Source organism: Carassius gibelio, chromosome B19 (assembly GCF_023724105.1).
Source record: "Carassius gibelio isolate Cgi1373 ecotype wild population from Czech Republic chromosome B19, carGib1.2-hapl.c, whole genome shotgun sequence".
Classification (NCBI taxonomy): Eukaryota; Metazoa; Chordata; class Actinopteri; order Cypriniformes; family Cyprinidae; genus Carassius; species Carassius gibelio.
In genome coordinates this window covers 12,840,925-12,853,839 of record NC_068414.1, presented here as the reverse complement: position 1 = coordinate 12,853,839, position 12,915 = coordinate 12,840,925, and the positions used below count along the sequence as shown (strand labels likewise).

Here is a 12,915-nt window from a genome sequence, read left to right as displayed (position 1 = left end):
CCACAAACTCGCAGCTTTTCACTTCACAAGATGTTAACTGATGGACTGGAGAGGTGTGGATTATTGTGATGTTTTTATCAGCTGTTTGGACTCTCGTTCTGATGGCACCCATTCACCGCAAGGGAACCAAGTCTTTTCAGATGAAGAAGTAAACCCAACTACATTTTAATTGACTTTTCCAGCCAATTAAAATTTTGGGGGGTGAACTATTCCTTTAACCCTGCGTTACGATTGACACCCGATTAATAACTTCTTATATTCATGTAAGACCTTCAGACTCCAAAACATTTTCCTTTTAAGATTTTTATTTAGGATATAACCAACACAGATGTACAGGTTACCATATAAAATCTACAGAACGATAATGACGTATAGTTTGACAGATAACAGTTGTACAGCAAACACTGATTGAACACTGTTTGTTTTGCCATTTATATTCATCTGTGTTTGGCACTTGACCACATGCTGCTGTCTTCTGTGGTTTATAAACGAAATGCCAGATGCTTTAAGTGTTTTCATGAAGGAGAATCTACAAATCTAAACGCTCAGTTTTGAATTCAAGCTCCTTTCACCAGCGTTTCTTATCAGCATGTGGCTGAGGAAAGTTTGATCATCACAACCCCGACTTCACTGAAAGTAAAACCGCAGAGAGTTTCCGATGGCTATCCATCTCTCATGTGGCCTCAGATATGATGTGGTTTGCATGTGAGTGAGTGTTTGTGCATTTATAAATGGACTATATGCCATCCATTTGCACAGTCCCTTGCATTTAAAACCCTGAGGTTGTGTAGAAATATTCTTACACGTTAACAACTGCTGACCCAAACGTACGGTATGCATAGACAAAACGCTGAATAAACACACAAGTACTCAAAAAGCATCACATACATACATATTCATCCTGAAATGGACAGAAAGTCCCAGTAGATGCAGAGAATACATTCAGTTTGAGGTGGACAACGTGCAAAATGATTTGAGCCGGATATAAAAAGAAAGACCTGAACTGAATACTAAGGCCAAGATTCAGTCAGATATGAATAATTAAACGAGTGCATGTTCACAGCTGATGGAGTGGGCAGAAGATGGACTGAAACAAGCTCTGGATCCAGTAGAAAGTGTCTGGAAAGCTGAGGTGAATGTGTTGGATACATATGTTTTTACTGTACAAATGATTATTTGAAACAAAAGAAAATGCATTTTATTTTTTTTAAATAATTATGTTTTGTTTTGTGGTGTGATAAATTTTCCCTTAGCCATCAAGTTAAACCATAAATTATATCTACAATTTTTTTGTTGTCGCCTAATACTTTTTAATGTTTCTTCTCTTTTGAAGCAGCAAGATCAATATTATTATCACCCCTAAGAAAATATTTATTTGTTTTATGAAATTTTCCAACTATTTGGTTACTGTCAGTCCTATGTAGCGAGTATTAATGTTTAAAAAAAGTAATTTTTTTACGTTTTTTATTTTATTTATCCTGATGCTCCTTAAAAGAGCGCCATCACGATAAACCCTGACCCGAACCGCCCCTTAAAGACTCTATCACAGGCTTTGACAACATAATGCAGTAAAAAAAAAAAATATTCAAGTAAAAAAACTGTTATGTCGCTTAAGTGACTCTTTTTAAATAGATGTTTGTGATGAATGGAACTGAAATACTAGGAACACTAGGAATGACATTTGTAAAATGATTGAATTTATTTTAAAATAATTCTTAAATAAACTATATTTTGCTGTTTCGAAAAGTTTGACAAAGTGTCACATTATCTGGTGCATTTTGCTTCGACTCCCTCTCGTTTATTCTTTAAAGCTCTTTTCGAAGGGGTTTATTTCAGTACCAAAAGCTTACAACAGGATGTGATGTCACTTGCATCACTGCCTGTTGTGTTAAAATGCAAAAAGCCTTATATGAGGAATTCAAAATCCAGAGAGACACATGGACACGATCTCTGAATGTCCGCTGCTAACCGTTAACGGATCTGTGTCTGTGGGGAAATAAAGTTCTCATGCGTGGTGTTCAGAGGGAAACCCACAGACACTCAGAGATGGGCCTGTGGTTTTGGAGTCCATGCTCTGCTGATATCTGAAGGAGAGCGAACACAGAAAGACTTGAGGAGGAGAGGTCATGAGCGCTGATTCACTGTCCCGCACTGCTGGGGTCGCACTGCAACAGTCGCACGATGGATGGGTCGCTCTTTGCACCCTCAACAAACTCTTCCAGCGACAGCTTACCTGAAGGACAACACAGGGTCAAAGGTCAAAATTAACAGGATTTGGCTGATTAGCATGGATTAGCCATTTGAAAGCACTTAAAGCATTTTTTTTTTTTGCGCAAAATGCGAAAAACATTTTTTTTTTTAAACCAAAGCCTAAAGTGTAGAAGGCTTCTTAAACATACATGTCAATGTACCTAATCATCCTTGTAGAAGTACACTTTCACATACTTTTAAAAAGAGTGTTTATTATTTTGTTTTATTTAATAGCATCAATTATATGAAAAGTATTATAGTTTATGTTAAATACAAAACTTTAGAGGGCTTTCTGACCCACTTTAGTACATATTTATATCATTTCATAATGAATTTCTTAGAAATATGGCACTGACATATCTCACGGAAGTTTGCACATATTTTACACGGAGGCTAATTCGTACGAATTCGTACAACCTCACTCGTTCAAATTCATCAAGTTTTTGCTAAATCGTACATATTTAACAAGTTGCACAATTTGTATGAATCTCCTACACCTCACCCAGCCACTAAACCTCATGGAGGTGTAGACAAATCATACAAATTCATTCATTTTGTGATTATCGTACGAATTTGCCACCGTGTAAAATATGTACGAATAAGTTGTTGGCATATCTGTGTGTTGTACAAAACATAGATGTTATTAAACACACTGAATGATGAATTCCCAATATAGTGTATTTAAAATACTGCATAGAAACCTTAAATGTAATTATATAAAAAAACTCACTACAGTGAAAAGTGATTTATATGTTAGCATGCAAGTCAACACATCGAAATAAGTGTGTTTCTTTAAAACATATTCGAAAAGTAAAACGTTTAATTTGATATTATTAAAAAGAGCACTTTATAAAAGACTATTCGAGTGTGTTAAAAACATGGAAGATTCTCTCTTTAAGTAGCTTACACTTAAGTGACCTTTTATTATATTTATATTACATTATCTGCAAGAACAGTTTTTTTTAAAATATACTTTAAGTGCACATTCTATACAATTAAGCACACTTCTTTTCCACAAGAGTAAAGGAAGCTCACCATCACGATTGGTGTCCATCTGGCGGAAGATCTTATCCGTGCGTTTCTCAGGTGTGGACTCGTCCTCTGGCATCTTCATCACTGAAGAAACCATCTTATAGATGGCCTGAGGAAGACAACATCACAGATCAGCTTTAGAAAAGGTACTACCTCACAAAAAACACGATTTTGTTCAACAAGTTCAAAATTCAGCCTAGTGAGATTCGACTGTGGGTTTATTTCATTTGGTTTTAGCATGTCGCTAAGCTAACAGCACAGTACTTCAACTAGCAGAACTACAAATTCAAAATAATGCATGGAGTGCTGTTTTAGAATCTTCTAGCAGCTGGGTTTTAGAATTCTGGTTTAGAATGTGCTGTCTTTTGGTTTGGGAGTGCAGTTAAGATGCTGTTAGTGTCTAAGCAGGCAGTAAATCTTATTAGAGAAAATTAGAGGACTCTGGGTATTGGAGCCATCACTTCCTAACTTTTTCAAAGTAACCATAGCAACTGCTTTTCCCAGATAATTGCATGAACTGAAAAGAAAATTACAGTCATTTGCTTTGCTCTCAGCTGTCAGATTCAGACAGTGCACTTGGGAAGTTGACGCATTTCACCAATTGCTCCAGCAGCATGAAATTTACCTAAATATGAGCAAAAGGTAATTGCCTGCTGCACTCAGCCCTCCCCAATCGAGCCAAAACATCACGCACAACTGAAAACGGATCATTTTCTGGTCTAAAAAACACGATAATAAGGCACAAGCCTAAAACCAGACATTTCCTGGAAGCATTTTGATTGTATTGGTTTGCCATATCATTCACTGAAATATATTAATATGCGCTATAAGGTTGGAAATATCTTCTCCGTAAGTATAAAGTCAAAAGAAAGGAGTTTCTGTGGTTGAGCGATATCATTTCAGGTGTTTCATGGGAACTTCTCATTTAGGTACTATTTCAACAAGCTTGTGGTATAACACTGAAAGTTAGTTCATTTAAATCAGCATAATCTACACTAGGGTTCAAAATATTCAACATCTAAACCTGATCTAACCAGGGCAGAAAGTACATTTTTAAACCAATCAGAGAGCTGGATTTTGAACCAATTTAGATGTGCGTATAGAAGGAATTGCAATCAAAATAGACTTCATATGGTTTGGTCATGAACAAAGAATAACACTAAATGACAGTGCAGCCTCTGTGTTGCCAGATCCAGCTATTATAAGCGTTTATGGACTTATATTTGAGCCTCAACTGAGAGAGTCACACTCACACACCTGTACGATCTCCAGCATCTCGGCCTTGCTTATGTATCCGTTGCCGTCCAGATCGTACATACTGAAGGCCCACTTCAGCTTCTGGTCCAGACGGCCGCGTGACGTGACGCTCAGGGCGATGATGAACTCTCTGAAATCTATCGTTCCGTCTCCATTGGCGTCGAAGGTTCGGAAGACGTGCTCCGCAAACTTTGACGCGTCTCCATAGGGGAAGAAGTTGCCGTAGATCTTCTTGAATTCCTCCATGCTGAGCGCGCCGCTGGGACAGTCCCGCAGGAAGCCCTTGTACCACTCCTGGATCTCATGCTCAGTGAAGTCGGTGTTTTCCAGCAGGTCCTGTATCACCTCGGGACGGAGCTTACTGTTCTGCTTTCCCATGCTGATGGTGTGGTTTCAACTACAGGTGAAGGAGAAGAAGAGGAGAACTGTTAGTTAAAGGTCTCACGGTAAGTATATCCTACTCTTATTTGAACTCAGCTATAGTAAATATGAAATAGGTTTAACCTGATCATATTTAATGTAAGATTAAAAACAGAATTCATTAGCAAGACGCTCTTAAAAACTAACCAGCTCATTTGAGTGTCTTTTGGTGAACAATGAACCCTTTTTTAACAACTTTTACTACCATTTTTTAAATTCCCATTAGTCTTAAAAACATATTTTGAAGGCAAGTCCATGTCTAGAAATCAAAGATTTAACATCCTTGCACATCCAAGATTGTGGAAACCCTGTTTCTTCAGAAAAAAATATAAGCACTATATGGATTTTTAGTGGTTCATTTTAGTACTTATTTTGTCTTAAGTCATCTTAAAGCTTGCCAAAACCCTCGCTCTGAACGTACTATAATGAATGCAAAGCACACTTATCTGCCACATTTCTACAATTTCTCTTTCTTTTCCCATCTGTAAACTGAACTTTCCATTGGTAGACCGCAGCGATGCTTTCACCTGCTGCCGTGTGTGTGTGTGTGTGTGTACAGCTGCACCCGAATCATTTCCTGATGCAAATCTCTCATAAATTCCCACATCCTTGCAACTCTACACAAATATGATCTCGAGAACACATATTAATGTAATTCTATTAAACGAGTGCTTTTCCTGGTTGATTTTAATACAGCAAGGAGAAGCTAAAAGTGTCATTAAATATTCATAATAAAACTATTTTTTATATGCATTATAAATATAGACACACATGTTAAAAATACTCTTTATTCTCATCCACAGCCACTGAAAGTGATGGGGGACACAAACTAACATTGGGCAGATTAAGAGATGGAGAAACTGAACTCCTCTTGTAAACAGGAAGCGGTCCATCAGTTTGCCTTTCACTGCTCCTCACGTAGTGCATGTGTCCGTCCAGCTCCACGCTATTTATACAGCGTGCTGATTTAACAAAATGATGTGAAAGGAGTCAAATCATGAAAAGAAGAAGAAATTGTACACTCAGATGTTGTTAAAGTGAAATGCTCGTATCAGGGTTTGGTCCAGAGACTCTGTCAGTGACATCACTTCTGATCCTCCTCAGGACGGGCCGTGTTCTTGCGCCCCTGAGCTTAGCCTGTGTTTTTAAAGCAGATCTCTGATGTTCTTGGACTCCAGGGTCAACAGCTCAAAGATCCCGGTCTCAAATTAACCCTAAGACTCTTAGAGTCGCTGCAGAGACGTCACACTTATATAACGCCGGCCCACAGACACAGGTGGACACAAGACACTGATGTCCCGGGGACAGACGACAAACTGTTTTCATCAGCACAACTAGGTTTAGAGAATTATACTTCTGGTTAAAAAGAACATACATATTTCAACTAAAACTACATACAACTAAACATAGAACTCAAATACAAAACTCAAAAGACAAAAAAAAACCATGATTATTTATTTATTTATTCATTCATTTGGTCATTGCATAAATAAATAAATGGACAAGACAACAAGTTGTTAGAGAATGAGAACATCATTGTAGACAGAGAGAAGGGGTCGGATGTTAAAAGCTGAAATCAAACTCTGTCAACAAATCGCTCAGAGACGAGCAGCAGAGCTCAGCTATTTTCATTTTCCCCTTTGCTGCATTCAGCGACGAAACGATTGACTCGTGCATGTGACTTGTGTTGACAGACTTACAGAAAAGCATGAGCCATCAAAAAGATATAAGTGATTATTTTCAGTCGAGAGGCGATACAAGCGATGGAACAAGGCACAGGAAGCTGCAGGTCACGTGATACCAAAGTTGACACCTCCCCTCCATTTCCTCCACCCTTCGAAACCACAGAGGCCGAATAAAACCACACGCTCCGAAACTGAACTATGACTGTGGAACATGGCAGTGCTGCGTTCATCTTTGTGAGGGGGCTACGAAATTCAGACTCATCAAATGCTCTCATAGTTTTCTTGTTCTTTCCCAGGCCCACCAAAATAACCATACAGCGCTGTGTAAGAACAGCACTTCTGTTATCAGGGGCACATCTAGTGACGTTAGTTTCCTTCACATCAGCAGTCAGCGAAAATGTACACTGCTTTGTTCAATAAGTGCATGCTAAAATTACAATCAAGTGAGAGTTAGCAGACCATTGGTTGATAGCTAGCATGCGCAATATGAAAACAAATCAGCTTAATGTTAACTGTGAATTTCATGTATCCAACAAAACTAGTTTAAAACAAAGCCACAGCAAAACCAAGAGACAGAGTAGCGTTTAAGTCCTGAATCTGCATTAAAACACAACAACAAAATGAATCGTTTGAGTGACCAATTCAATGACACATTCATAAAACCAGTCAAGCATTCAAGTGATTTGTGTCTAGTGTGAGCGTACCCTAAATCTAAAGATGCAATCACTTTCTGTGAAATCTATTTTGTTCATTGTCTATTGTTAATAATCTATTGATATATGAAACATAGAAGCCACTTTCAAGCCATGCATCTTTCTGATTGCACAAAATGCATCAAAAACTACCCTTTAACTTCACCTGTTTAATTCCCTTTAGCTAACTAGCTGACAAATCTGCTTTCCCTCACAACCTCTCTCTCTCTCTCTGTGTGTGTCTCTGTACCTGCAGGATTAACTCAAGGTTCTGCAGGGCTAATCTGAAGCGCTAGGGTATAAATATAGACTCGTGTCTGTTATGTAAGGGTCACTAAATATCTTATACCAGGTCTTGGTGATAAAGAATACAGCATGCATACTGTACAGATCGGATTCCACTGCTAATGCCTAAAACACAATAGTGTGCTTTTGTAAGTCAAAATCACAAATGTTTCGAGACATTCATTACTGTGCATAAATCGGCAACCTTAAGACCACCCAATGGTGCACATATGAAATAAAACATGCATTGTAAAACGAACCTTTTATAATGAAAAGTATTAGGGTTTTATTTATAAAATAAGCTGGAATTCTACATGCATGCAGTGTAGAAAGTCTCTGATTGTTACATGAGGATTTACAGGCCCAGGCTAAAAATGGTGACCTTTTCTCTTCTGCTGAGATCTTTGCCTTCACTAAATGTTTCAAAACTAATGCATGGACCTTTAAATAAGAGAAACATGTCAGATTAACATCTGTGCAGTCAATAGCTAAAGGAAAACGACCTCCTAAACCTTCGCTTCTATGAGAAAAATTCAGTGAATGTACTTGAAAGTAGTTATAAATATCACACACTCTTCGCCTGACAGTACCGAGGTCGTTAAAGGTCCATATTTCCTGTCTGAAGAAACAGCAACTCTATATTAATACCCAGACTTTTGACGTAAAGCATTTTTGTCTCGTTCAAATGTAAACGTCCAGTCATCAGTCTAAAACTGTTAACTGCTTGTAAACTATCCTTGCTTGACCTCGACACGATCCTCCATCCATCTGTGAGAACAGCATCAAGCCGCGCTCCACCATTCCCGCACATGCCCTCAGTCTAAATATTTGCAAAGGTCCTATTTCTGGAAACGTCTTTTCATAGCGTTTACAGTTTGAAATCACGGTCAATTACAGCAATAGAGGCTTCTCATGACGAACACAAACAGGAAATGCCTTTACATTACAGACTCAATGCACACAAATCGAATGTAGAGCAACTCAAGTGTAAAATCACAATCGCTCGAGTTGACACCACAGCTCATTATAAGTGCCATTACCGTTCTCAGCTGCTGTCACCATGAATGTACGAGCTTGAGCTGAACATGTAGTCTCAGTATCATTAAAATACACACAATCCTCTTATGATTCAATTCAGTCACATGCTCCGTCATGCTCCACTGAGACGCAGAACGCTCTCAGGGTCTAATGAAGCATTTTATCATTCATATGCTTTTACCACCTTTATACTGAAGCTGAAACTCAGAGAAGACATTCACGGACAGCATCGGTCATAACACTCTGATCCCAATCACTGCAACCAGTCTACATGATTTAGACATCTAATGCACCAATAACATGTGCTTGATTTTTACTTCATTTATTTATGGTCAAAATCAAGATAGTCTAAAAAGGCGGCATAGATACATTCAGTATACTTCAGATTATCATATGTCAAATAATGTGTTGTTTACATCAATTGTTAATATCATGATATATATATATATATATAATTTTTTTTTTATAAAAAAATATATTTTTTTACGTTTTTATGGAGTCTCAGTTAACCTCCTGAAACCCGAGAGATTGCTTGTTGTGCATTTTATATTTTTTCTTGCTATTTGGGATATGTAGGACCTAATAAGTATAATACCTAAAATTTGTTTTTGTACAGGAAGTAGTTTTCCCAGAAAAAAGATGTCCTCATGTGAGGACAGTGGGTCTATCATGATGTGAAATGCTGCAAAGCAGTTTCATTCACTTTGCAAGCACAGATGCACATTGCATGTCATGCATCGCACACAGGATTTCCCAGTGCAGCCTTGTGCTCTGCATTCATGCATTTCATTTATAAAGTTATGTTATGTCCTCGGCAGAGGACATCGGGACTCAATTTCTAAAAAAAAAATGAAAAGACATGAATGAAAATGCATAGGCAAAAACAATAGATTTTTTTAAATCACCAATAAATTTTTAATGTTCAAGATTTTTTTTTTTTTTTTACCAAACTTTGTATAAAGATGATTCTCAACTATGGTATAACAGAATAATTCAGTATAACATTTTTCTTTCTGCAAAATGTGTGTAAAATTACCATTAATGGGTTTTCTAATTATATACAATGTATCTATAAACTAAATCTAATTTGCATATAAATGTGTTTTTGGGGCAACATGTAATGAAAAAAGAAGTGTAATAATGTGAGTAATAATTGTCAAGATTTTCATAATAATATATAATATTTCATAGAATATTGAAATATAATTTCTTTCTCTATTCATTTGTTATGTCTCCAAAAATGCGTCATAAGCATGCGTTTAGTCCCGGTGTCCTCATCTGAGGACATGTATGAAATCAATGTCCTGTTTAGTAACAGAAAGTCATATTTTGATTTGAAACCCCATAACATATTTCTGAGATGTTGATTTATGACACAGAATTTAAAAATTAGACAGATTTAAATGATAACTACAATATATTATAGAAATATTATCATATTTCTATAAGAGTGTCACTTAATTAATTTCAGACATTTTGATGACCAAGGAGAGGGAGTGGTCATGTGAAACATCCAATCATTTGGTATCTCTGAAAAGCCCTGAATGTGCTCTGTACAGGACATCCAGATCTAAAACTGTGGCATGAACAGACTCAGAGAAATTCACAAAAATATAATGTCCTCATATGAGGCCACAGGGTCTCAAGAGGTTGTATAATTAAACAATAAGTTGGAATATTTTGTTAAAATAATTTTATGTCAATCACAGTACATCACAATGCATGACACTATCGTTACACTCTTAAAAATAATGTTTTTTTTGGCATCTATTCCTCCTTGAAGAACCTTTAACATCCTTGGAACCTTTCCGTTCCATTTCCTGGTTCTCTACAGTGGAATAAAGGTTGTTCTTCATGCGTTCCGTTCACTGGAAGGTTATCTGAAAGGTTCTTTTCCAGAATGATTCTTCAATGGAATTGCTACGAAAGCTCCTTTTTGGAACCTTTATCTTTAAGAGTGTACTGTCTGATATGTCATGCCAACTACTCACAAACTGTTGGGATTTAACAGATTTACGCAGCGTTTTTCGTTATACATACTGCTCCAAGGCAGCTTTACAAAGAAAAGTGCCCTACGAGCCACGCAAAGCCAAAGCTGACAGCAGCAAGAGAAACACTGACCTCTGACCCACCTTGATGTGAATAATGCGCTTGAGTTTCACCTGCTGGATCTTGTGAAGCCGCCAGCTTTATTTCCCCCTGTCTTCCCTCTCTAGACCAGCTCTGTGTCGACAGGAAACTCTCACAACAGACACTCCCCTCTCCCTTTCTACATTTCCTTCTCTATCTCTCTGTATTTCTCTCTCTCCCTCTCTCTGGGGCTTTACTAAACTCTCTCACGAAGCCGAGCGTCTCTGTTTCCACATCCCCGCAGACCGTCACGGTTTTCCAAGCGCCCACTTGCGTCTTCTCTCGGAGCAGTGCGTGTGCTTTCTGAACAGCCTGTCAGATCTCAATCATAAACGTCACTGGGTAACCTACATGCATGCCACAACAATGCAAAAGTGAAAAAGAAGGGCGCCACAACAACTTCCTGCAACCTGAGATGTTTTCTTAAGAGTTCTAAGAGCAAGTTCGCTTCTTAACCTGAGTTCCCAACTGAGTCGATCTGATTCCTCTTCTGTTTTCAGTGGACTGAGAATGAAGGCATTTAGAGCGAACGGCTCATTTCCTCTTTCACACAAATCCATGTGACTTTGAAACGGTAGAGTTGGTATAACTGCAGTGTGACGACGTCGCACATGCATTTAAGGTTAACACTTTAGTGTAGGGACCAATTCTCACTATTAACTAGTTCTAAATTAGCATGGCTGTGGTTAACTTATTGGCTGTTTATTAGTGCTTCTAAAGCACATATTCTGGCTGATGATATTCTACATCCCTAATACATAAATTTAACAACTACCATACTAACTATTAATAAGCAGCAAATTAAGAGTTTATCAAGACTTAATGTTAATGGGTTAATGACCATTTTAAATGTTTGCACAGACAATCAAATTTTTTTTAGGTGTTTTAAGTTAGAATTGATGAGCTTATGTTAGTCTGTTTGTTGTAGTGAACTCGAACAAAAATCTGAAGGATGATTCAAAAATGTGAAGAATGTTTTTTTTTTTTTTTTTAAGTTTTTAATATTATTAGAGTATGTTTAACAAAGAAGATATGAAAACTGCATGGAAATTCAATGCCGCGGCTCATTTCTGTGCAAATAATTGTATAATTTACTTGCAATTTCTGAGTGAAAATTGCTTCTACACCATTCTTTCTCTAGTGCATGTGTCCAAGCTATTTCTTTAAAAATAAATGATACACTAGTAGTTTATACTACTGTCTACATGGATCTTTAAAGTGCATGCAGTGTGGCTCAGAACTCAGATCAGGTCTTGTTCAGATGATCAGATGTTCCTCTCGTCCCTCCTCTAAGCCTTATGTTCCAGGTTTTATCCAAAGCCAAACGGTCTGAAATCCGTCTTGTGGCACTCTTGTCAGTTCCAGGTTGAATAAAGGAGGGATAAAACCGAACCTTCATTCTCCACACAGAGATGTCTTCATCCTAACAGTTCATATAGCTGCATTCTGTTCACGGTCAAGTAACAGCTTGCTTCCTTTCACCCAAACCTCACAGGATACAGAGAAACTCGGCTGCCTCTTTTCTATTTCACGTTCACTGACACTGCATCGGTGCACAGCCAGCACATACCAGACATCACCTGCAAGAAAAACAGCAAAACAATAGCACAAAAACCACAGAACTCACCTCAGGTGGTTGTTCTGGTGCTGTGCCGTGAGATTTTAGATGGCCATAACCCGGGGAGCTCGGCAGGGAAGAGGCGTTGCGTGGCCTCAGTGCAGCCACAGGTATCAGGAACAAGCTTTGATGCAACCGGCAGCTCCAGCGAGTAACTCCACAAGACTCACCCGCAGCTTAGTTCAGAGCATCAACCTGCCTCTCACAGTGACGTCAAAGCTGCTGGTCACATGACCTGCCTGGAGAGCCTATGAGAGAAGAACTCTGCACTGACTCTTGCTGTCTGCCACTCCTTCAGTACTTCTTAAAAAGTCAGAAAATACAACTACACTGAAAAAATTATTCATTGAATTTACTACAGTTTTAAAGGTAAGTGGTTGCAATCAATTTACTTTAGCTACATTCAAATTCTAAATGTATATAAAAAATATTATTTGCAACCACTCACTTAAAAAATTTGGTATAATTTTTTTTCAGTGTATAGAGATAAAAGCAAATAATATGAAGG

At 37.8% G+C, this 12,915-nt stretch overlaps 1 protein-coding gene across 4 annotated transcripts; it reads right to left on the bottom strand.

Moving 5' to 3' along the window:
• Positions 1-287: 287 nt before the first annotated feature.
• Positions 288-12,650, bottom strand: LOC127978849 (neurocalcin-delta B). 4 transcript variants are annotated; one of them, XM_052583792.1, is made up of 4 exons: positions 12,417-12,650; positions 4,540-4,936; positions 3,286-3,391; positions 288-2,233 (listed from the first exon to the last, which is right to left on the bottom strand). In XM_052583792.1, the coding sequence occupies exons 2-4, from the start codon at positions 4,915-4,917 to the stop codon at positions 2,139-2,141; spliced, it is 579 nt and encodes a 192-aa protein (XP_052439752.1). In that variant the 5' UTR covers positions 4,918-4,936; positions 12,417-12,650; the 3' UTR covers positions 288-2,138. The 4 variants fall into 4 exon arrangements, with proteins under 4 accessions (XP_052439752.1, XP_052439755.1, XP_052439754.1 ...); XM_052583795.1 differs by lacking the exon at positions 12,417-12,650 and adding an exon at positions 11,246-11,315; XM_052583794.1 differs by lacking the exon at positions 12,417-12,650 and adding an exon at positions 10,781-11,236.
• Between the last annotated feature and the right edge of the window lie 265 nt (positions 12,651-12,915).

Bases quoted from the DNA above. Each gene is read 5' to 3' on its own strand.
- LOC127978849 (XM_052583792.1), bottom strand. From the start codon at position 4,917: ATGGGAAAGCAGAACAGTAAGCTCCGTCCCGAGGTGATACAGGACCTG. The intron at 3,392-4,539 runs GTGTGTGAGTGT...TGTCTTCCTCAG, and splicing joins AGATGCTGGAGATCGTACAG to GCCATCTATAAGATGGTTTC. The intron at 2,234-3,285 runs GTGAGCTTCCTT...GTTGTCCTTCAG, and splicing joins GATGGACACCAATCGTGATG to GTAAGCTGTCGCTGGAAGAG.